We start from the raw sequence: 24,977 nt of genomic DNA on the forward strand, positions 1-24,977 counted from the left end.
AAATTGTATTCTACATCTGAATCATGAAAGAAAAAATTTAGGTTTCATGTCCCTTTAAGATTAATTTTGTTTAAACAATTATTTATTTTATTGTTGCTTATCTATCCCCCTCTCTCCTACAACATTATACTATTCTTGCTTTAAAGGGACACTGAACCCAAATTTTTACTTTTGTGATTCAGATAGAGCATGCAATTTTAAGCAACTTTCTAATTTACTCCTATTATCAATTTTTTTCATTTTCTTTCTATCTTTATTTGAAAACAAAGGCATCTAAGCTAAGGAGCCAGCCAATTTTTGGTTCAGACACTGGGCAGCACTTGTTTATTGGTGGGTGAATTTTTACACCAATCAGCAAGAACAACCTAGATTGTTCACCAAAAATGGTCCGGCATCTAAACTTACATTCTTGCTTTTCAAATAAAGATACCTAGAGAATGAAGAAAATTTGATAATAGGAGTAAATTAGAAAGTTGCTTAAAATTGTATGCTCTATCTTAATCACAAAAGGAAAAAAAATGGGTTCAGTGTCCCTTTAAGTCATATTAGCATACATCTATATAGAAATGTATGTTTTAGTAATTTTCAGAAGATTTTTTTTTATCATTATATTCAGAGTTCTCCCCAGGATCTTTTTAATGGGTGCACCACACAGCTGATTTTACTAGACATGGGCATTCTGTTAATTCATTATGATTCAAATGCAGAAGAAGGCGGCTGCTTGTGGCTTTTTTCTGAGCCACATTTATTCTTGTGAAAGTGAAACACACTAAGACCTGTGCAAATCTAGATCTTAGTGTGTTTCACTTTAACAAGAATAATGAGAAAAAACTGTGATAAATGCATAGCCAATATTAAAGTGAAAGTCATTCCTAGCGTTGTACAAATGCTAGGATTGACTATTGAAACAAATAAAGGAGACTTTCATTCATGAAGTATAAGATGCTTTATGTAGAAAGCTCCTTTATTTGTTTTAAGCGATCGCCGTTCTGTAGCAGCTAAGAACGGCGATCAGTTAAAACAAATAAAGGAGCTTTCTACATGAAGTATGTTATACTTCATGAATAAAAGTCCCCTTTATTTGTTTCAATAGTCAATCCTAGCGTTTGTACAATGCTAGGATTGACTTTCACTTTAACATTAACATGAAACCTTTTTTTTTTTTTTTTTTTTTTTTTTTTTTTAAGTTTATTGTTTTGTCATAAGTGGAGATATCATTTCTAATACTTTTAAATATTTGTTCTGAATACAAATTGTTTAAAAATCTTAAAACCTCAATGCCAACTACATAATTATGTAAAGTTGGTACTTTTTCATAAAATCCGGTAAAACACAAGGTTCAATTTATTAGCAGATGTTAGAAATAAAAACACACCAATATTAATTATGGATTTTTGGTAGGTGAGAGGCCTTACTTGTGTGACTATCCTGAATGTGGGAAAGCCTTTGTGCAAAGTGGACAGCTGAAAACACACCAACGTCTTCATACAGGAGAGAAACCTTTTGTGTGCTCAGAAAATGGTAAGCTATCTTACAGTTCAGAGAAACTTATTTATTTTCCTGTCCTGTGGGCAACTATGACATTTGAATTTGCTTTATATTTAGGTTGTTCAAGCCGGTTTACTCATGCAAATCGTCATTGTTCAAAGCATCCTTATGCAAGGTTAAGGAGAGAAGAACCAAGCAGAAGCAAAAACCAAGGAGGGGATAAGGATACAGCAGAGTGGTTGGCAAAGTGAGTTAATAAAACCTATTTTATAAAGAATTTTACTTGTTTCTTTTTGGAACTTCATGGCTCGTAAATGGTTTGACAACCCTTGATTATATTTATTCCCCCCCACCTTTCACAGTACTACCTCCAATTATGGTGATGATAGTTTTTGAGACACTACTAGAGCCTCCTTTTTTCCCTTCCCTTTATTTTATCCAGTTAGGGACATCCCATAAATGCCAGCTGCAATATATCACAGAGTCATTTATGACTTTTTGGAAAAGCAACTATCATGTGGAGAACAATCCAATAGCATGATGATTTTTACATACTCTTTACACACTCACATCTAAGAGTATGTAGTTCTTTGTCTGTGATTGCTTCAGCAGAAACCATAGGCATGGTGTTTGGGCACATGTATGTATGGGGCAGGACAGACCATTCTGAGAACAAGTAAATAAACTATACTCTCTCAATTTACCCTTTCAAGGTCTTTCCTCCAGTATATAATTATTATTTTTTGATGATGAAAGCACAATTCTGTCACTATATCCCTGGTAAGACATCACCTTGAGTATGGAGTGCAGTTCTGGGGACCAATCTAAAAAAAAAGACATTGCAGACCTTGAAAAAGGACCACAAAGCTAATAAGAGGAATAGAGAATGTAAGCTATGAGGAAAGGCTAGCCAAACTGGGTCTGGTTTCTCTAGAAAAAAGGCAACTGAGAGGTGACATGATTACTTGATATAAATATATTCAAGGCCCATATACAGAGGTGGCAGAAGCTCTGTTTATTCCAAGAAAATTGTTTGTGACAAGAGGTTACAATTTAAGGCAGAAGGAAATGAGATTTAATCTCCAGCAAAGTAAACGTTTTTTCACTGTAAGAGCAATACAATTGTGGAACTCATTACCAAAGGAGGTAGTGAATGCCAATGCGTTAGATACTTTAAAAATGGTTTGGATACATTTCTGGCTAGAAACAGAATTCATGGATATGATTATTTGTGTTAAATGGGTCACATTTTAATGGGATTAATTTAAGCTCAACTGGAGCTTTTTTGTAAGTATATTAGATTTGTATAGGTTGAACTCCTGTCTTTTTTCAACCTCGTCTACTATGTTACTTATGAATTGAACACATTATAGACATTTTGAACATTCATTTTTCTCTGCTACAACTAGGATGTCCATTGCAGAGACATAATAAATCATTGGTGTAGTGGCATGTGCTCTTGGTTTTCTCCCATCCTGTCCTAGTAAGTCTGATGTCCCGCTTTTTATACCTCTGGTGTTAGTGTTAACTTCTGCAGTTAATATTGTAATGTTTCAAATGGGCACTGAAAAAAACATTTTATGTTTCTGCAATTTTAAATGGGTATGTGCTGTTTGCATACCTATATTAGATTTCATGTGGAAGACTCTTCTAAGCTGCTTTCTCTCTACAGCCCTGCTGTTCCTCCTTTTCTGATCCTTTGTTTTATAAAAATAGGTGTGTTGCCTAATATAGCAGGGTGTATCCAAAAAAAAATCTCTATATAAACCTTTTGTGTCAGGGCTACATTGCTAATCAGGCTTTATTAACTCCACTTTCCTGTCTGTCTTGCAAACCCAAAAACATAATTTATGTAAGAACTTACCTGATAAATTCATTTCTTTCATATTAGCAAGAGTCCATGAGCTAGTGACGTATGGGATATACATTCCTACCAGGAGGGGCAAAGTTTCCCAAACCTCAAAATGCCTATAAATACACCCCTCACCACACCCACAATTCAGTTTAACGAATAGCCAAGAAGTGGGGTGATAAGAAAAAAAGTGCGAAAGCATATAAAATAAGGAATTGGAATAATTGTGCTTTATACAAAAAAATCAGAACCACCACAAAAAAGGGCGGGCCTCATGGACTCTTGCTAATATGAAAGAAATGAATTTATCAGGTAAGTTCTTACATAAATTATGTTTTCTTTCATGTAATTAGCAAGAGTCCATGAGCTAGTGACGTATGGGATAATGACTACCCAAGATGTGGATCTTTCCACACAAGAGTCACTAGAGAGGGAGGGATAAAATAAAGACAGCCAATTCCTGCTGAAAATAATCCACACCCAAAATAAAGTTTAATGAAAAACATAAGCAGAAGATTCAAACTGAAACCGCTGCCTGAAGTACTTTTCTACCAAAAACTGCTTCAGAAGAAGAAAATACAACAAAATGGTAGAATTTGGTAAAAGTATGCAAAGAGGACCAAGTTGCCGCTTTGCAAATCTGATCAACCGAAGCTTCATTCCTAAACGCCCAGGAAGTAGAAACTGACCTAGTAGAATGAGCTGTAATCCTATGAGGCGGAGTCTTACCCGACTCAGCATAGGCAAGATGAATAAAGATTTCAACCAAGATGCCAAAGAAATGGCAGAAGTTTTCTGGCCTTTCTAAAACCGGAAAAGATAACAAATAAACTAGAAGTCTTTCGGAAAGACTTAGTAGCTTCAACATAATATTTCAAAGCTCTAATAACATCCAAAGAATGCAACGATTTCTCCTTAGAATTCTTAGGATTAGGACATAATGAAGGAACCACAATGTCTCTACTAATGTTGTTGGAATTCACAACTTAGGTAAAAATTCAAAAGAAGTTCGCAACACCGCCTTATCCTGATGAAAAATCAGAAAAGGAGACTCACAAGAAAGAGCAGATAATTCAGAAACTCTTCTGGCAGAAGAGATGGCCAAAAGGAACAAAACTTTCCAAGAAAGTAATTAATATCCAATGAATGCATAGGTTCAAATGGAGGAGCTTGAAGAGCCCCCAGAACCAAATTCAAACTCCGAGGAGAAATTGACTTAATGACAGGCTTTATACGAACCAAAGCTTGTACAAAACAATGAATATCAGGAAGAATAGCAATCTTTCTGTGAAAAAGAACAGAAAGAGCAGAGATTTGACCTTTCAAGGAACTTGCGGACAAACCCTTATCCAAACCATCCTGAAGAAACTGTAATATTCTCGGTATTCTAAAAGAATGCCAAGAAAAATGATGAGAAAGACACCAAGAAATATAAGTCTTCCAGACTCTATAATATATCTCTCTGGATACAGATTTACGAGCCTGTAACATAGTATTAATCACAGAGTCAGAGAAACCTCTTTGACCAAGAATCAATCGTTCAATCTCCATACCTTTAAATTTAAGGATTTCAGATCCTGATGGAAAAAAGGACCTTGAGACAAAAGGTCTGGTCTTAACGGAAGAGTCCACGGTTGGCAAGAGGCCATCCGGACAAGAACCGCATAACAAAACCTGTGAGGCCATGCCGGAGCTACCAGCAGAACAAACGAGCATTCCTTCAGAATCTTGGAGATTACTTTTGGAAGAAGAACTAGAGGCGGAAAGATATAGGCAGGATGATACTTCCAAGGAAGTGATAATGCATCCACTGCCTCCGCCTGAGGATCCCGGGATCTGGACAGATAACTGGGAAGTTACTTGTTTAGATGAGAAGCCATCAGATCTATTTCTGGAAGTTCCCACATTTGAACAATCTGAAGAAATACCTCTGGGTGAAGAGACCATTCCCCCGGATGCAACGTTTGGCGACTGAGATAATCCGCTTTCCAATTGTCCATACCTGGGATATGAACCGCAGAGATTAGACAGGAGCTGGATTCCGCCCAAACCAAAATTCAAGATACTTCTTTCATAGCCAGAGGACTGTGAGTCCCTCCTTGATGATTGATGTATGCCACAGTTGTGACATTGTCTATCTGAAAACAAATGAACAACTCTCTCTTCAGAAGAGGCCAAGACTGAAGAGCTCTGAAAATTGCACGGAGTTCCAAAATATTGATCGGAAATCTCACCTCCTGAGATTCCCAAACCCCTTGTGCCGTCAGATACCCCCACACAGCTCCCCAACCTGTAAGACTTGCATCTGTTGAGATTATAGTCCAGGTCGGAAGAACAAAGAAGCCCCCTGAACTAAACGATGGTGATCTGTCCACCATGTCAGAGAGTGTCGTAAAATCGGTTTAAAGATATTAATTGAGATATCTTTGAGTAATCCCTGCACCATTGGTTCAGCATACAGAGCTGAAGAGGTCGCATGTGAAAACGAGCAAAGGAGATCGCATCTGATGCGGCAGTCCTAAGACCCAACAATTCCATGCATAAGGCTACCAAAGGGAATGATTGTGACTGAAGGTTTTGACAAGCTGATATCAATGTTAAACTTCTCTTGTCTGACAAGGACAGAGTCATAGACACTGAATTTATCTAGAAACCTAAAAAGGTTACCCTTGTCTGAGGAATCAATGAACTGATTGGTAAATTGATCCTCCAACCATGAACTTGAAGAAACAACACAAGTCGATTCGTATGAGATTCTTCGAAAATGAGAAGACTGAGCAAGTACCAAGATATCGTCCAAATAAGGAAATACCAAAAACCTATTCTCTGATTACAGAAAAAAGGGGACCGAGAACCTTTGAAAAAAATTCTTGGAACTGAGGCTAGGCCAAACGGTAGAGCCACAAAACTGGTAATGCTTGTCTAAAAAGAGAATCTCAGACACTAAAAGTGATCTGGATGAATCGGAATATGCAGATACACATCCTGTAAATCTATTGTAGACATATAATGCCCTTGCTAAACAAAAGGCAGGATAGTCCTACAGTAACCATCTTGAATGTTGGTATCCTAACATAACGATTCAATAATGATAGATCCGGAACTGGTCTGAAGGAATTGACCTTCTTTGGTACAATGAAGAGATAAAATAAAACCCCAGCCCCTGTTCCAGAACTGGCATAAATACTCCAGCCAACTCTAGATCTGAAACACATTTCAGAAATGCTGAGCCTTTGCTGTGTTAACTGGGACACGGGATAGAAAAGAATCTCTTAGCAGGAGGCCTTAACTTGAAGCCAATTCTGTACCTTTCTGAAACAATGTTTCTGAAACCAGAGATTAAGAACGGAATTGATCCAAATTTCTTTGAAGAAAACGTAATCTGCCCCATACAAGCTGAGCTGGAATAAGGACCGCACCTTCATAGGTACTTAGGAGCTGGCTATAGGTTTCTATAAGGCTTGGATATATTCCAAACTGGAAATAGTTTCCAAACTGATACCGCTCCTGAGGATGAAGGATCAGGCTTTTGTTCCTTGTTGTGAGGAAAGGAACGAAAATGATTATTTACCCTGGAAAGAAAGGGAAAGCAAAGTTGACTTAGAAGACATGTCAGCATTCCAAGTTTAATCCATAAAGCTTTTCTAGCTAAAATAGCTAGAGACATATACCTGACATCAACTCTAATGATATCAAAAGATGGTATCACCAATAAAATTATTAGAATGTTATAGAATAATAATAATGCTATAAAATTATGATCTGTTACTTGTTGCGCTAAAGCTGCTAACCAAAAAGTTGAAGCTGCAGCAACATCCGCTAAAAATATAGCAGGTCTAAAAAGATTACCTGAACATAAGTAAGCTTTTCTTAGAAAGGATTCAAATTTTCCTATCTAAAGGATCCTTAAATGAAGTACTATCTGCCGTAGGAATAGTAGTACATTAGCAGGAGTAGAGACAGCCCCATAACCTTAGGGATTTTTGTCCCAAAAAACTCTAATCTGTCAGATGGCACAGGATATAATTTGCATAAACGTCTAGAAGGAGTAAATAAATTACCCAAATTATTCCATTCCCTGGAAATTACTTCAGAAATAGCATCAGGGAGATAAAACACTTCTGGAATAACTACAGGAGATTTAAAAACCTTATTTAAACGTTTAGATTTAGTATCAAGAGGACCAGAATCCTCTATTTCTAATGCAAATAACACTTCTTTAAGTAAAGAACGAATAAATTCCATCTTGAACAAATACAAAGATTTATCAGCATCAACCTCTGAGACAGAAACCTCTGAACCAGAAGAACCATTATCAGTATCAGAATGATGATGTTCATTTAAAAATTCATCTGAAAAAAGAGAAGTTTTAAAAGACTTTTATGTATACTAGAAGGAGAAATAACAGACATAGCCTTCTTAATGGATTTTAAAAATTAAAATCTCTTATGTTATCAGGAACACTCTGAAAATTAGATGTTGACGGAACAGCAACAGGTAATGTAACAGTACTAAAGGAAATTTTATCTGCATTAATAAGTTTGACATGACATGCAATACAAATAACAGCTGGAGAAACAGATACCAAAAGTTTATAGCAGACACACTTAGCTTGGTAGCTCCAGCACTGTGCAGTGATTTTCCTAGTATCTTCTGACTCAGTTGCAACGTGGAACATCTTGCAATATGTAAAAGAAAAAAACAACATATAAAGCAAAATTGATCAAATTCCTTAAATGACAGTTTCAGGAATGGGAAAAAAATGCCAGTGAACAAGCTTCTAGCAACCAGAAGCAATAAATAATGAGACTTAAATAATGTGGAGACAAAAATGACGCCCATATTTTTTAGCGCCAAAAAAGACGCCCACATTATTTGGCGCCTAAATGCTTTTGGCGCCAAAAATGACGCCACATCCGGAACGCCGACATTTTTGACGCAAAAAAACGTCAAAAAATGACGCAACTTCCGGCGACACGTATGACGCCGGAAACAGAAAAAAATTTTTGCGCCAAAAAAGTCTGCGCCAAGAATGACGCAATAAAATGAAGCATTTTCTGCCCCCGCGAGCCTAACAGCCCACAGGGAAAAAGTCAAATTTTTTAAGGTAAGAAAAAATGATTGAAACAAATGCATTTATCCCAAATATGAAACTGACTGTCTGAAAAATAAGCAATGTTGAACATTCTGAGTCAAGGCAAATAAATGTTTGAATACATATATTTAGAACTTTATAAATAAAGTGCCCAACCATAGCTTAGAGTGTCACAGAAAATAAGATTTACTTACCCCAGGACACTCATCTACATGTTTGTAGAAAGCAAAACCAGTACTGAAACGAGAATCAGCAGAGGTAATGGTATATATAAGAGTATATCGTCGATCTGAAAAGGGAGGTAAGAGATGAATCTCTACGACCGATAACAGAGAACCTATGAAATAGACCCCGTAGAAGGAGATCACTGCATTCAAATAGGCAATACTCTCCTCACATCCCTCTGACATTCACTGCACGCTGAGAGGAAAACCGGGCTCCAACTTGCTGCGGAGCGCATATCAACGTAGAATCTAGCACAAACTTACTTCACCACCTCCATCGGAGGCAAAGTTTGTAAAACTGAATTGTGGGTGTGGTGAGGGGTGTATTTATAGGCATTTTGAGGTTTGGGAAACTTTGCCCCTCCTGGTAGGAATGTATATCCCATACGTCACTAGCTCATGGACTCTTGCTAATTACATGAAAGAAAAGTTATAGTAGCTCTTTTGATGTTAATCCCTTTTTGGCACACATTGTGCTTTTTATTTGCCATGTGGGGATAATTCCAATTTCATCAGTAGTTGGTATCTCCCTACTGACACAATTTAATTCATATTCTACATTTTTCCCCTAGGAGGGATGATTCAGATTTTATTCAGTAGTTGTAGACTCTCTACTGATATAATTTATTTTAATTATATTTACTCTGTATTGTAGGTATTGCTGTGCAATGTTACATATTTGAGAATAAGGGCATTAAGGATGGAGTGATTGCCTTCATTGGCGATACAGGTGGCAGGTCAAGGTATAAATCTCCTAACTTGCAACATCACTTGCTATTGTTCGTTCCCAGGTTGAGCGCTTCTCTCTTTTTATTTATGCAAATTATGACACTTAGGGAAGTCTCCCTAAGTCTGATGCGGGAATCCAGACGTGGACCCGTTGCTCAGTGTGCCTAGAGGGATATGGCTGCACCTCACTGACGAGGCCCACAATAGGCCGAAACGTACGTCTGGGGTTTTGCCGTTTCTCTCGTTCAGAGAGGGATTGCCTGGTATTTCGGTGCTGGACTGTACTGTGAAGTCAGGATCAGACTGATATGCTACAGGAAAGTTCTTCTCTGTGAAAGGCACATATTGAGCAAAAAGAGGCTGCTTCTAGGGTGGTAACTAGCCATAGAACAAGCTATTATGCTATTGTTCGTTCCCAGGTTGAGCGCTTCTCTCTTTATTTATACAAATTATGACACTTAGGGAAGTCTCCCTAAGTGTGATGCGGGAATCCAGACGTGGACCCGTTGCTCAGTGTGCCTAGAGGGATATGGCTGCACCTCACTGACGAGGCCCACAATAGGCCGAAACGTACATCTGGGGTTTTGCCGTTTCTCTCGTTCAGAGAGGGATTGCCTGGTATTTTGGGGCTGGACTGTACTGTGAAGTCAGGATCAGACTGATATGCTACAAGAAAGTTCTTCTCTGTGAAAGGCACATATTGAGCAAAAAGAGGCTGCTTCTAGGGTGGTAACTAGCCATAGAACAAGCTATTATGTTATTGTTCGTTCCCAGGTTGAGCGCTTCTATCTTTTTATTTTTGCAACATCACTTCCCTACCTACAACTCCCCCTCCCTCTACCCCTCAAACCAAACTTCACAGAAGTACTAAGTCATTAGATCTGCAACAGCTCACTAGCTCTCTCAAACCTCACCTCTCATCCATCACCTCCTTTTCCTGCCCGGACCAATCTATCTGCCAGTATAACTCCACCCTTACATCGGTCATTGACAATCTGGCCCCTCCAACCATAGCTCAGAAACCACACTCTCATCCTCAGCCCTGGCATACTTCTCTGACACGGTACCTACGCAGATGTTCCCGTACTGCTGAGCGACACTGGAGGAAATCTCGGAGTTCAGTTGACTTTCTTCACTATAAGTTCATCCTGAACTCCTACGATTCTGCCCTTAATCTTTATAAGCAACAATACTTCTCTAATCTCATCTCTACTCTTTCCTCTAACCCAAAACGTCTGTTCTCCACGTTCAATACTCTTCTCCGCCCACCCCCACCTCCTAATACAACCTCTCTCTTAGCTCAAGATTTTGCCAGCCACTTCAATAACAAAATTGACTCCATCAGAAGTGAAATCAGCTCTCACCATACTACCAATCTCCCACCCCCTCAAAAGCTCACAATCACCCAAAACCCAAATATCCAAAATTGCAGCTCTTTTACCCCTGTTAACGAGGACAAAGTTTCTGCCCTTATACTGTCCTCCCACCTCACTACCTGTCCCCTCGACCCCATCCCCTCACAGCTATTCCCCCTCCCTCTCTTCTACCCTCACCCCCATACTCACACACATTTTCAACCTCTCCCTCAGCACTTCTATATTTCCCTCATCTCTAAAACATGCACTGGTCACACCTATCCTCAAAAAAACCTTCCCTCGATCCAACCTCCCGATCCAACTGCCGCCCTATCTCCCTACTCCCTCTTGCCTCAAAACTCCTTGAAAAGCTAGTATATGCACGTCTATCCCATTTCCTTACACTAAACTCTCTTCTTGACCCACTGCAATCTGGATTTTGTCTCCATCACTCTACAGAGACAGCAATTGTCAAGGTTACCAACGACCTACTTACATCAAAATCCAAAGGCCACTTCTCTCTGTTTATCCTCCTTGACCTGTCTGCAGCCTTTGACACTGTTGAACACCCTCTTCTGCTCCAAACCCTCGGTATCTGCTCCAAATCCTTCGGTATCTGCGACACAGCTCTCTCGTGGTTCTCTTCCTATCTGACTAACTGTACATTTAGTGTAGCCTTCTCCGGAGCATCCTCTGCCCCATTACCACTTTCTTTTGGGGTACCTCAAGGCTCTGTCCTCGGTCCCCTTCTCTTTTCAATCTACACGTCATCATTTGGTTCCTTAATAGTCCCATGGGTTTCAATATCATTTGTATGCCGATGACACCCAAATCTACCTCTCTGCACAAGACCTACCTCCTTCCTTACTAACCCGTGTCACTAACTGTCTTTCTCATATCTCATCTTGGATGTCCTCTCACTACTTTAAGCTAAATCTCTCCAAAACTGAACTCCTTATTTTTCCCCCTTCTTCCAATGTCTCTACCCCCAAGTTTTCTATAACTGTTAATAATTTCATCATTACCCCTACCGCGCATGCCAGATGTCTTGGGGTCACACTTGACTCAGATCTTTCCTTCACTTTTCATATTCAGTTCTTGGCTAAAGCCTGCCGCTTCCACCTTAAAAACATCTCTAAAATTAGACATTTCCTTACACAAGATACAACTAAGATTTTAATCCACTCTCTCATCCTTTCCAGCCTCGACTACTGCAACTCTGTCCTCTCTGGTCTACCTAGCTGCCGCATAGCTCCTTTACAATCCATTATGAATGCCTCTGCCAGGCTCATCTTCCTTACTCGTCGCTCTTCATCTGCTGCACCTCTCTGCCAATACCTTCACTGGCTTCCTCTTGCCTCTAGGATTAAACACAAAATCCTCACTCTGACATACAAAGCTCTCAACTGCACTGCTCCCCCCTACATTTCAGAACTTGTCTCCAGATACTCTCCCTCCCGTCCCCTTCGATCAGCTCAGGATCTCCTTTCTTGTTACTTTCTCACATTCCCGTTTACAGGACTTCTCCAGACTGGCCCCCATCTTGTGGAACTCCCTGCCTCACTCCACAAGACTCTCCCCTAGTTTTAACAGCTTCAAGCGCTCCCTAAAAACTCTACTGTTCCTAACTCCATTGCTTTACCCTTGAACCCCTTAGAATGTAAGCCTATGAGCCCAGCTGTTTGCAGATCACCTTCATAAGAGCCGACTACAACAGTGTAACTCTCGGCAGGGCCCTCTACCCACTTGATCCCTACAAAAGCTATCCTATATATCAACTGTTTACAGCGCTGCGGAATCTGTTGGCGCTCATCAAATACCTGATAATAATAATATAAAGACTCTAGTCTGTAGTGTCCGCCACTCTGCCTTGAATGCTCTAAATCAGTGATTTTTAACCTTTTTTTTGCCGTGGCACACTTTTTTTTTATTAAAAAATCCTGTGGCACACCACCATCCCAAAATTTTAAAAAAATCACACATTGTAGCCTAATACAGCATATATATATACACATACACACAAACACACACATGCTGTATGTATTGTGCTGTTATGCCATGCCTCCTACAAACTACCCCTGCACTGGGAGTAAAAAACAAGCAAAGTTTAAAAAAATATGTCACACTGTTGTCAGTCTGCCGTGGCACACCTGAGGATCTCTCACGGCACACTAGTGTGCCACGGCACACTGGTTGAAAAACACTGCTCTAAATCCTGTCTGTTCTCGAAAGTTCAGCAGTGCCAAGTCTGGTCAGTACCTGGAGGGAGTCTGACCGGGATCTTGGGGTGCGGTAGATTAAGAGCCTTGTTGATAAGTCTGGTCGGTAGATTGTTTTAAGGAGGAACCTTGTTTTAGTACCAGTTTTGGCTGATATCTCCTCTGTCTCGTGTGGGAAGGGAGCCTTTCTGCCTCAAGATGTGAAGATGGACCTATGGTTCGCCAGACTTCTAAATTTCGTTCTTTTTGTATTAAGGACAGAAGCCTTCCTCCTCTTCTTCCAAGAGGAGATGCATGTGGCGCTCTGGCTTAGTTGGTTATTTCACACTTGAATCAACCTTGGAAAATAATCCAAGAAACCTTCCTCTGAGTCTAAGTCATCATGAAGGGGCAGCCCCCGATCCAGTCTTGGATCAAGTTGGGGGCAGGTTGTCCTTTTTTTTTCAACAGGCTTGGAACTGCAATGTCCCAGATCTTGCGGCAGTGGAAGTAGTCTCCCAAGGATACATGATATGATTCTATTCTTGTCCTTCCAGGGGCAGATTTCTCCTATCAAGGTTATCCGTATTCCAGTTTTTAAAAGAGGTTTTCTTAATCTGCATTAAGGAGCTAACTTGTCTGGGAGTGACTGTCCCACTTCCCCTGAAGGAACAGGGTCAAGGATCTATTCCAACCTCCTAGTGGTTCCAAAGAAAGAGGGAACTTTTTGTCCCATCTTGGACCTCAAGTGTCTCTACAATTTCTCAAGGTTCCATCCTTCAAAATGGAGACTATACGTTCCATTCTACCCTTGGTTCAGGAGGGTCAGTTTATGACTACCATAGACCTGAAGGACGCGTATCTTCATGTCCTTATTCACAGGGAACATCTCCAATTCCTGCAGTTTGCCTTTCTAGACAAACACTTCCAATTTGTTAGCCTTCCCTTTGGCCTTGCTACGGCTCCGCAGATCTTTTCAAAGGTACTAAGCGCCCCTTTTTGGTGGTGGTCAGATCTCAGGGGATAGCCGTGGCGCCATACCTGGCTGATATCTTGGTTCAGGCTCCGTCTTTTCATTTAGCAAAATCCTACACAGAATCTCTGTTGTCTATTATTTGTTCCCACGGTGGAAAGTAAACCTGGAAAATAGTTCCCTGGTACCACACACCCAGGGTGTGCTTCTTGGGAATGATCAAAGATTCTCTGTCCATGAAGATTTTCCTGACGGATGTCAGAAAATATCATATTCTTGTCTTTCACTTTAGTCCTCTATTTGTCCATCAGTGGCTCAGTGCATGGAAGTAATTGGACTCATGTTTGCTTCCATGGACATTATTCCTTTTGCTAGTTTCTATCTGAGTCCTCTAGAGAGACTCTCTATCTTGGGGACCATCTGTCTCAGGGAACATACTTCATGATTCCATCTTGGGAGATTGTATCCACAGATGCCAGCCTGTCGGACTGGGGAACAGTTTGGAGTTCTTTAAAGGCTTAGGGTCTTTGGACTCAAGAGGAGTCTTCTCTCCCAATAAACAACTTAGAATTGAGAGCAATCTTCATTGTTCTATCATCTGGGCCTCGTCTAGTTTTGGTCAGATTTCAGTCGGACAACATCACCTCGGTGGCGTATATCAATCACCAGGGAGGAACTCTGAGTTCCTTTACCATGAAGGCGTTGACTTGCATTCTTCCCGGAGAGTGGGCTCTCCATCCGGAAGTTTTCTCTATGTTCAACCTCAGGTGGGGGTTTCCGGAGTTGGATCTAATGGCTTCTTGTCTAAACGGCAAGCTTCCAAGGTACGGACCAGGATCAAGAGATCCATAAGCAGTTCTGATTGACGCTGTGGCGGTGCCTTTGGCCTTCGATCTAGCGTACTTTTTTCCTCGTTTTGTTCTCTTTCCTCGAGTAATAGCTCGTATCAAACATGAAAAGGTGTTGGTGATTCCAATAGCTCCTGATGTCATCTCTTCCCTCTTGGAGGTTTCCTCTGAAGAAGGACCTACTTCAGGGTCCCTTCCTATATTCTATATCCCTGACGCTGACTGCTTGGAGATTGAACACCTAGTCTTGCTAGGGTTTTTTTTTTCTGAGAAGGTTATTGATCCATACTTCAGGCTCGTAATCCTGTTTTTCTCGCAAGATTTACCATAAGGGTGAGAATCCTTGCATTTTATCTTTTCGTCAGGATGGCCTGTAAAAAGGTTTTGTCAGACTTCTACGCTGTCTTCTTTTACACAAACATCTGGCAGCTCTGTCAGATGTTCAATCTGTTATTCAGGCCTTGGTCAGAATCAGGCTTATGTTTAAACCTTTTGCTCCTCCATGGAGTTTTATTCTTGTTCTTAGAGTTTTGCAGCAGGCTCCGTTTGAGCCTATGCATACTGTTGCTATTAAGTTGCTATCTTGGAAAGTTTTGTTTCTCTTTGCTATTTCTTCTGCTTGCAGAGTTTCCGAACTTTCAGCTCTACAGTGTGATTCCCTTTCCTTATTTTTCATGCAAATAAGGCGGTTCTTCGTACTACATTGGGTTTTTCTTCTTAAGGTAGTATCGGATCGCAAAATCAATCAAGAAATTGTTGTTCCTTCTTTTTGTCCTATTCCTTCTTCTCAGAAGGAACGCCTGTTGCATAACCTGGATGTTGTGCGTGCTCTATAATGTTCCTTCAAGCATTTTAGGATTTTCGGCAACCAACTGCCCTGTTCGTTGTCGTCTCTGGTAAACTTAATGGTCAAGAGACCACTTCTACTTCTCTTTCTCTCTGGTTAAGAAGTGTTGGACAGCTGGACAACAGTCTCCTGAGAGTATTACGGCTCTTTCCTCTAGGGCTGTCTTCTTGGGCTTTCAAAAGTGAAGCTTCTGTGGAGCACATCTGCAAGGTGGCCAATTGGTCCTCATTGTTTTCCTTTTCTAAATTCTATGATACTTTTGCCTCGGCTGATGCTTCATTTGGGAGAAAAGTTCTTCAAGCGGTGGTGCCTTCTGTTCAAGTCCGCCTGTCTTTTTCTCCCGCCCTTCCATTCTGTGTCCTCTAGCTTGGGTATTGGTTCCTTCCCACTAGTAATTGGAATGGATTTGTGGACTCTCCATGCCATTGAAAAGAAAACAAAATTAATGCTTACCTGATAATTTTCTTTCTTTCCAGGCACCTCCATAAAATAAAAAGAAATTTATCAGGTAAGCATACATTTTGTTATTACTATTTATTTAGCGGCATATGCACATATCCTGTGTGGGCAGTGCACCAGTATTCAAACACCACACCTCAGAGAGTCAGCTTGTATAACACAAAGTCTTCACTGACACAATACACACCATCTTCAGCTCTCTGAGCTTGTATACTGGTGCATGGCCCTCACCGGATATGTGCACATGTCGCAGAAAAAATAGTAATAATGTTTACTACAAGCATTTTTACTAATAGAAGTATATTGCAAAAATGCTTTTATTTCATATGCAAATGCACCCATGCACATGTCATTTTTTACCTTTCTCTCCCTTTTAACCTCTTTTTATGACAACAAAACACATTTTCTTTCATACACATGAATGTTTCAAATTAGTGTTCCAACGCATTGGCATAGCTACCTAGCCGATTAGAGAGTTGTCAAGTACAATAATAGAAGCTGACTAAAATCTTTCCTCACTTTGAGTGAAAGGACATTGAGTCTCACAAATGTAAGATGGATGGTTGGTCTTGTTATTTTAACTTGCTTCCACCTTTGTATACATAAAATGAACACTAAACTAATAATCAAACTTTCATGATTCAGATAGAGCATACAAGTTTCCAGTTCACTCCCATTATCTAAACATGACAATCATTTTATATGCATGCTTTCTGATGTACCAGCTCCTACTGAGCAGACATGTAAAATGCACCTAGATAATAAGCAATGCTGCTACGTAAATTGCAATTACACCTGGGCATTCTACCTGTATTAACATATACTCATTTTTCACTGTTTAATCTTTGCAAAAAGAATTGTTCACTCCTGTACTATTGTCCTGCGCAGGAGTGGCAATGCATGGCACCTGGGAGGGAAACTTAGCAGGACAGTGTACTGTAAAAGTGGTTTTACCTTTTTGTGTTTAGTTTTTTTAATGACTTGTTATTAGGGTAGAGTTGATTTAAATTACTAGTCAGACCGATTTTAAAAATAATTGTTTTCGTTTTTAGAATGACTTTTCAGATTATTTTTCCACTTATAAGACCGTTACTGGTTTGGTTATATAGCATCAGATATGCATAGATAGAGCATTGAAATAAATTAATTATTGGAAGGTGAGCTATCTTCAGTTTAATAGGTTAAAGGACTAGTAAATACAGTAGATTTGCATATTCAACAAATGCATGATACAAAGACAATGCAATAGCACTTAGACCCTGATATGCAAAACCTCTCTGATCAGGTGAGATATTCTAAAATGACCCTTCAGCACTGCAAGATCCCCAGTGAAATTTTCAAAAGGCAGATTTTACTTTACTTCTCCAAGGGGTGTTCCCTGCTTTTATATATTTGGAGGAAAGACAATCCCAATGCAATATAGAACTGCATGAAATGACAGTTTTGCTGCATTTATACTTTGTGCTTTCTATTTCTAATGACACGGTGAGTCAACGGATCATCTAATTACTATTGGGAACATCACTCCTGCCCAGCAGGAGGCGGCAAAGAGCACCACAGCAAAGCTGTTAAATATCACCTCCCTTCCCTCCAACCCCAGTCATTCTCTTTGCCTACGTTAAGAGCAAGGAGGTGGTAAAGTTTAGGTGTTTGAAAAAAGATTCTTCAAGCAAGATTTTATTATTTTTCAGCAGTGCAAGCTTGTTCTGCTTTGTCCTGGGGTGTAGCTGTAGTCCATATCAGTCTCTTCAGTAGAGCAGTGGTGTCTTTTAAGCAATGGGAACTTGTGAGGTACAATCCTCACTGCACCTCCCAAGTATTTAATGCTGCCCTAACTTTGAAAGCCTGAGTAAGATTACTCAGTCTTTGTTTTTCTTCCACAGGTCCATGTGAGGGAACATGCCTCTCAAACCTAGTGAGCTGCCCTGCTGCCTGGCAGATTTCTGAAGGCAAGTGCTGAATTAATTTTTTATGGGACATATACAGGAAAACTTTGGCACTTTAATTTTATTATGGGACACAATAGACATTCTCCTATGGTATAGGGGATTATGTTATGGATGGCAGTAATGGCAGGCACTGGGGGCGAGGAGATTGTGGCTCAATGTGTGGTGTGTGTTTCACTTACTCCCGGCGGTGTTATTTTAGAGACAATTGCCGACCGGGAGGTTCATTTTTTGATATGCCCACGATGGGCGGAGCTAGCTGTGGCGGCATGTTTTCTGTAACTGCGATATTGCAGTCTTGTACGCTGTGCTTCGGTGAAGCGGGAGAGCAGCCTCAGATCTGACAGATAAAGTGCTTAGGTTGAATCCGGACATCTGCTAACAGAATACACACTCCGGTGGCAGCAAGGAAGGTAGGCACCTCAGCAAAGCTAAGCTGAGGTGTAGAGGTTGTCCGGAGTATTTATGACAGTTTCTTAATTTTTTTCAAGCAAAAAAGTTACGTTTTAACATGTAAAGGGACAGTAACGTTTTTTTTAGTGTGTTAATTTCAACCTAGTTTATACATTTATTTATTCTAAATTGATCAATTGTGAGTAGAGATGGATCAAGAGGCCATGCAAAATGTTTCTTGTTCTTTGTGTTTTGATGCCAACATTGTCTAAAGCGGATGCTGTCCAGGGGTCTTCTAGCCTCATGTCTTCTGCGGTATCTGATGCATTGTCTGCTTTTCCCATGCTGCAGAGAAAGCGCAAGAGGAAATGTAAGGAATCAGTGCGTAAGGTTTCTGACACAGTGGCTATTCCGAATGTTCCCTCCCAGAAATCTGAGGAGGAGTATACTTTGGTAGCATCTGAGGGTGAAATCTTAGACAGTGTAATTCCTTCTTCTGATGCTGAAGTTGTATCCTTCAGGTTTAAGCTGGAACACCTCTGTTTGTTACTTAAGGAGGTTTTAGCTACCTTGGACGACTCCGACACTACTGTTGTACTCAATCTTAAGAAGTCTAGTAAACTTAACAAGTATTTTGATGTACCTTCCATGATGGAGGTTTTTCCTGTACCAGTTTGGGCTACAGAGATTATTGCTAGGGAATGGGGGAGACGTGGCATCCCTTTTTCTCCATCCCCTATTTTTAAGAAGATGTTTCCTATTGCAGACTCTATCAAGGAGTCTTGGCAGACGGTCCCCAAGGTGGAAGGAACGATTTCCACTTTAGCTAAGAGAACCACTATTCCCATAGAGGATAGTTGTTCCTTTTAAAGATCCTATGGATAAGAAGTTGTAGGGGTTGCTCAAAAAGATGTTTATACACCAGGGTTTACAATGGTAACCCGCGGTGTGTATTGCTACCGTCACTAGTGCGGCGGCATACTGGTTTGATGCGTTGTCTGATTATATTCAGACAGACACTCCCCTTGAAGGGATCCAGGATAGCTGGGAGCAAAAATTTCTGGGTTTGCCTTGCTTGCCTTCAAAGCCTTATGGTTGAAATCCTGGTCTGCGGATGTGTCGTCTGTCTAAGATTTTGGCGATTCCTTACAAGGGTAAGACCTTGTTTGGGCTGGGATTGGTGGAAATTATTTCTGACATTATGGGAGGAAAGGGTCATTTCCTCCTTTAGGATAAGAGGAATAAGCAGAAGGGACGTTGGAGTAATTTACATTCCTTTCAAAACTTTAAGGGTAAGCCTTCCTCTCCCTCTACCAAGCAGGAACAGTCCATGCCTTCCTGGAGGTCCAACCAGTCTTGGAACAAGGGAAATCAATCTAAGAAGCCGCTAATGACTCAAAGTCAGCATGAAGGGTCTGCCCCTGATCCAGGACCGGATCTTGTGGGGGGCAGACTTTCCTTCTTCGCTCAAGCTTGGGTTCGGGATGTTCAGGATCCTTGGGCGGGGGACATCGTGTCCCACGGATACAAACTAGAGTTCAAGACCTTTCCTCCCAGAGGCAGGTTCCTGCTCTCAAGATTATCTGTAGACCAGATAAAAAGAGAGGCGTTCTTAAACTGTGTTCGGGACCTTTCCGACCTGGGAGTGATAGTTCCTGTTCCAATGCAGGAACAGGGTCTGGGATTTTACTCCAATCTGTTCATGGTTCCCAAAAAAGAGGTAACTTTCAGACCAATTTTAGATCTCAAAAGTCTAAACTTGTTCCTCAGAGTACCGTCCTTCAAGATGGAAACTATTCGTTCCATTCTTCCCTTGGTTCAAGAGGGTCAATTTATGACTACAGTAGATTTAAAGGACGCATACCTGCATGTTTCCATCCACAGCGATCATCACAAGTTTCTGAGGTTCGCATTTCTAGACAAACACTTCCAGTTTGTGGCTCTTCCTTGCCTCAGCTTCCAGGATTTTTTCAAAAGTCCTGGGATCCCTGTTGGCGGTGCTCAGGTTGCGGGGCATTGCAGTGGCGCTTAAGTGGACGACATTCTGATTCAGGCGCCATCCTTTCAACAAGCAAACTCCCACACGAAGATGTTGTTATCCTCCCTGCGCTCTCACGGATGGAAGATGAATTTGGGAAAGAGTTCCTTAATTCCAGCTACAAGGGTAGTGTTCTTGGGAACTATAATAGATTCCCTATCAATGAAAATATTTCTGACAGAGGTCAGAAAATCAAAGATTTTCAACTCTTGTCTGGCGCTTCAGTCTTCTCCTCGGCCGTCAGTGGCTCACTGTATAAAGGTGATGATGGTCTGATGGTAGCTGCCATAGACATCATTCCGTTTGCCTGTTTCCACCTCAGACCTCTGCAGTTATGCATGCTCAGGATTATGCAGATCTGTCTCCGCGATTACAGCTGGATCAGGTGACAAGATATTCTCTTCTTTGGTGGTTGTCTCAGGATCATCTCTCCCAGGGAACCTGCTTCTGCAGACCCACCTGGGTGATTGTGACAGCGGACGTCAGCCTGCTGGGATGGGGAGCAGTCTGGGGCTCTCTAAAGGCTCAGGGGACATGGACTCAGGAGGAGTCTGTTCTACCCATAAACATTCTGGAGCTGAGGGTAATCTTCAATGCTCTTCTGGCCTGGCCTCAGTTAGCTTCGGCCCGGTTTATCAGGTTCCAATTGGACAACATAACTTCTGTGGCCTACATCAACCATCAGGGAGGAACTCAGAGCTCCTTGGCCATGACAGAGGTAGCCAAGATTATTCAGTGGGCGGAGACCCACAACTGCTGTCTATCTGCGATCCATATTCCAGGAGTGGACAATTGGGAAGCGAATTTTCTGAGCAGACAGACCTTTCAGCCGGAGGGAGTGGGAACTCCATCCGGAAGTGTTTTCCAGCTTGATTCTCAAATGGGGACAGCCGGAACTGGATCTCATGGCATCTCGTCAGAATGCCAAGCTCCCGAGGTACGGTTTGAGGTCAATGGACCCTAAGGCTGTACTTATAGATGCTCTGGCGGGCCCTTGGAATTTCAGTCTCGCATACCTATTTCCTCCGTTCGCTTTCCTTCCTCGGGTCATTGCTCGAATCAAACAGGAATGGTCGTCGGTGATGCTCATTGCACCGGCGTGGTCTCACAGGATCTGGTATGCAGAACTAGTGGAGATGTCATCTCCCTCCTTGGAGACTTCCACTGAGGAAGGACCTTCTACTTCAAGGGCCCTTCCTTCACCCAAATCTAGTTTCTCTGAAGCTGACTGCTTGGAGATTGAACGCTTAATTTTATCCAAGCGTGGTTTTTCTGAGTCGGTTTTTGAGACCATGACTCAGACTCGTAAGCCTGTTACCAGGAAGATTTAATATAAGATATGGCGTAAATATCTGCATTGGTGTGAATCCAGAGGCTACTCTTGGAGTAGAGTTCGGATTCCTAGAATTTTGTCTTTTCTCCAAGAGGGTTTGGAGAAGGGTTTATCAGCAAGTTCTTTGAAGGGTCAAATATCTGCATTGTCTATTTTGTTACATAAACGTCTGGCGGATGTACCAGACGTACAATCGTTCTGTCAGGCTTTGGTCAGAATCGGGTTTGTGTTTAAACCTGTTACTCCTCCCTGGAGTCTTAACCTTGTTCTTAGAGTTCTTCAGCAGGCTCCGTTTGAGCCTATGCATTCCTTAGATATTAAATTGTTATCTTGGAAGGTTTTGTTTCTTGTTGCTATTTCATCTGCTCGGAGGGTTTCAGAGCTCTCGGCATTACAGTATGAGTCTCCTTACCTTATTTTTCATTCGGATAAGGTAGTTTTGCGTACTAAGTTAGGGTTTCTCCCTAAAGTGGTTTCGGATCAGAACATTAATCTGGAGATTGTTGTTCCTTCCTTATGTCCTAACCCTTCTTCTCATAAGGAACGTCTGCTGCACAACCTGGACGTGGTGCGTGCTTTAAAATTCTATTTAAAGGCAACTAAGGATTTTCGTAAGGGGTAGAAAGCTACAGCTACGTTTTTTTTTTTTTTTTTTTTTTTTGTGGCTGAAGAGTATTGTTCGCTTGGCCTATGAAACTGCTGGACAGCAGCCTCCTGAGAGAGTTACGGCTCATTCTACGAGGGCTGTTTCCTCTTCCTGGGCGTTCAAAAATGAAGCTTCTGTGGAGCAGATTTGCAAGGCTGCAACTTGGTCCTCTCTTCACACTTTTTCTAAATTCTATAAGTTTGATACTTTTGCCTTGGCTGAGGCTTCTTTTGGGAGGAAGGTTCTTCAAGCAGTGTTGCCTTCTGTTTAGGTTCCCTGTCTTGTCCCTCCCTTATCATCTGTGTCCTCTAGCTTGGGTATTGATTCCCAATAGTAATTAGATGATCCGTGGACTCACAGTGTCAAGAAATAAATAAATTTATCAGGTAAGCATAAATTTCGTTTTTATATCACTTTACGCTTCAGATAAAATTTTATTATATTTAAACTTTCTATTTTGAATTTTATTTTGTATACAGCAGTACGTTTATGATTTTACAAATTCTGATTATGCCGTCACAGTTTCCGTGCAGCTTTAACAAATTTGTATCATATTTTGTGTGTGTATGTGTATCTTTTACAAATTAGATTGCACTTTGCATGCCTTTAAATTAAAACTGTCCTCTTTAGTTTCCCAGAACGCATCATTACTTTCTATTGGCCAGATTTTCAAACATTCTTTAGCTTGGAGAGAGATTATAGTACTGAATTTTCTAAGAAAAGGAGAGGAACCTGGAAATCCCAGTGAGATGCCTTCCATATAAAGTAATGAAGCTATCTGGGATACAAAATTTCACATGGAAGAGAGAACGTGTCTGGAGAACCCCTGGGGCTGATATAAAGGCTACGTTTGCATCAATTCCAAGTTAAACCGAAATGTTTTCACTACAATTTAACTTGCTTTTGTCTATTTTAGTATACATTACTTTTCTGTTAGTTAAAGTAAGTGTCTTGTGAATTTTGGGCAACCTTTATCTTCATACAGCTGGTGAGACCAGCTTGTTTAAGATGCTTAGAAAATTTCACAAGACTTCTGAGAGAGCTTCAGACATACCCTGGAAACTTCCTTGTTCAGCCCAAGAAACTGTCCTGTCCCTCCCATGTTCTGAAACTATATTGTCTCCATTGTAAACTGACAAAGTGCAATGTATTTTGAAAAAAGATACATAGAAATATACAAAGTATGATCCTAAGTTATAGAAAGTAACACAGAAACATTCAAAGCATTATCAGAATGTGTATCCCTGCTAGATCAAAATTTAAATGTTTTAAAAAAAACAATGAGAATGCAAAACTTAAGGGACATTCCAGTCAAAATGTAAATGTACAAAGATGAATTACATCTTTGAATAGAAACATTTTTGAAATATATATGTATTGGCAAATGTGCTTCTAGTAAAAGTTATCACTGTTTTATTGTTAGCATTTTCTCTGCACGTGCATGTGAAGCATAGCTAGATATTCTCAGTGCACCAGCATTTTAAATACTGCAGCTGCTTGGAGCACCAGTATGGCTTGTCTCATGTCAACAATTAACAAATTGAGTCATTACCAGAGGATACAAGCACTTTAGGCTCTCTGTGCAAGTGCTGTATTTAAATGCTGGTGCACGGTGCATACTTAAATACACATTTCAAACAGCTATAACTTTTATTAAAAGCATTTTTGCTAATACATGTATATTACAAAAATGCTTCTATTCAAACCTTTAATGCATCCATGTGGATTCCAATTTTGTCTGGAATGTCCCTTTAAATGCAATAATACTGAAAGGACCCAATCTCAAATGTATAGTAATATAAAATACAAAGCACATAGTGTAAGTGTAACAAAAATCTCATATAATGCAGTGCTATATTGCACTGGGCTTGTCTCTGCTTGACAGATCTTGCAGTCCTGGAGACTTCCGCCTTTTTTTCTTTTGAAACTTCAGTGAATTCAGCCTTTGTGAAGTCTAAACTACAATTTCTCTCCAAGCTGAGGAATCTTTGAAAATCAGGGCCCAAGTCTGAACTTCAAATAAGTAGATTTTTCTGACAAATGTCTAAGTTATTTATATTTCCACTATTCCTGTATTATATGACAGCCATCAGCCAATCACAAATGCATATACGTAAATTCTGTGCATTCTTGCACATGCTCAGTAGGAGCTGGTGACTCAAAGTATAAATATAAAAAACTGCACATTTTTTAAATGTAAGTAAATTACAGAGTTGTTTATCTGAATCATGAAAGTTTGTATCCCTTTAATGATTCATATTTGATCAACTTTACAGCTGTACTTTATTGGAAGGAGAAAAATGATTACCTTAATAACAATTTTAAATTGTTTTATTTAACTAAAACAATGACATTATATTTAATTTATTTCATGTAAGTGGCAAGAGTCCATGAGCTAGTGACGTATGGGATATACATTCCTACCAGGAGGGGGCAAAGTTTCCCAAACCTCAAAATGCCTATAAATACACCTCCCACCTCACTCATACCTTGTGGAGGTGGTGAAGCAAGTTGTGCTTGATTTTCTTCTGTGATAGGTGCTTCTAAGCATAT

At 40.4% G+C, this 24,977-nt stretch overlaps 1 protein-coding gene across 1 annotated transcript in view; it reads left to right on the forward strand.

The window, feature by feature from the left end:
- Positions 1-24,977, forward strand: part of ZNF367 (zinc finger protein 367) — a 44,296-nt gene that overhangs the window by 11,400 nt on the left and 7,919 nt on the right. Inside the window, exons 3-4 of the mRNA XM_053700597.1 lie at positions 1,402-1,521; positions 1,606-1,735. Coding sequence (XP_053556572.1) covers positions 1,402-1,521; positions 1,606-1,735 — 250 coding nt within the window. The remainder of the gene's footprint in view (positions 1-1,401; positions 1,522-1,605; positions 1,736-24,977) is intronic.

Source organism: Bombina bombina, chromosome 2, assembly GCF_027579735.1.
Source record: "Bombina bombina isolate aBomBom1 chromosome 2, aBomBom1.pri, whole genome shotgun sequence".
Lineage (NCBI taxonomy): Eukaryota > Metazoa > Chordata > Amphibia > Anura > Bombinatoridae > Bombina > Bombina bombina.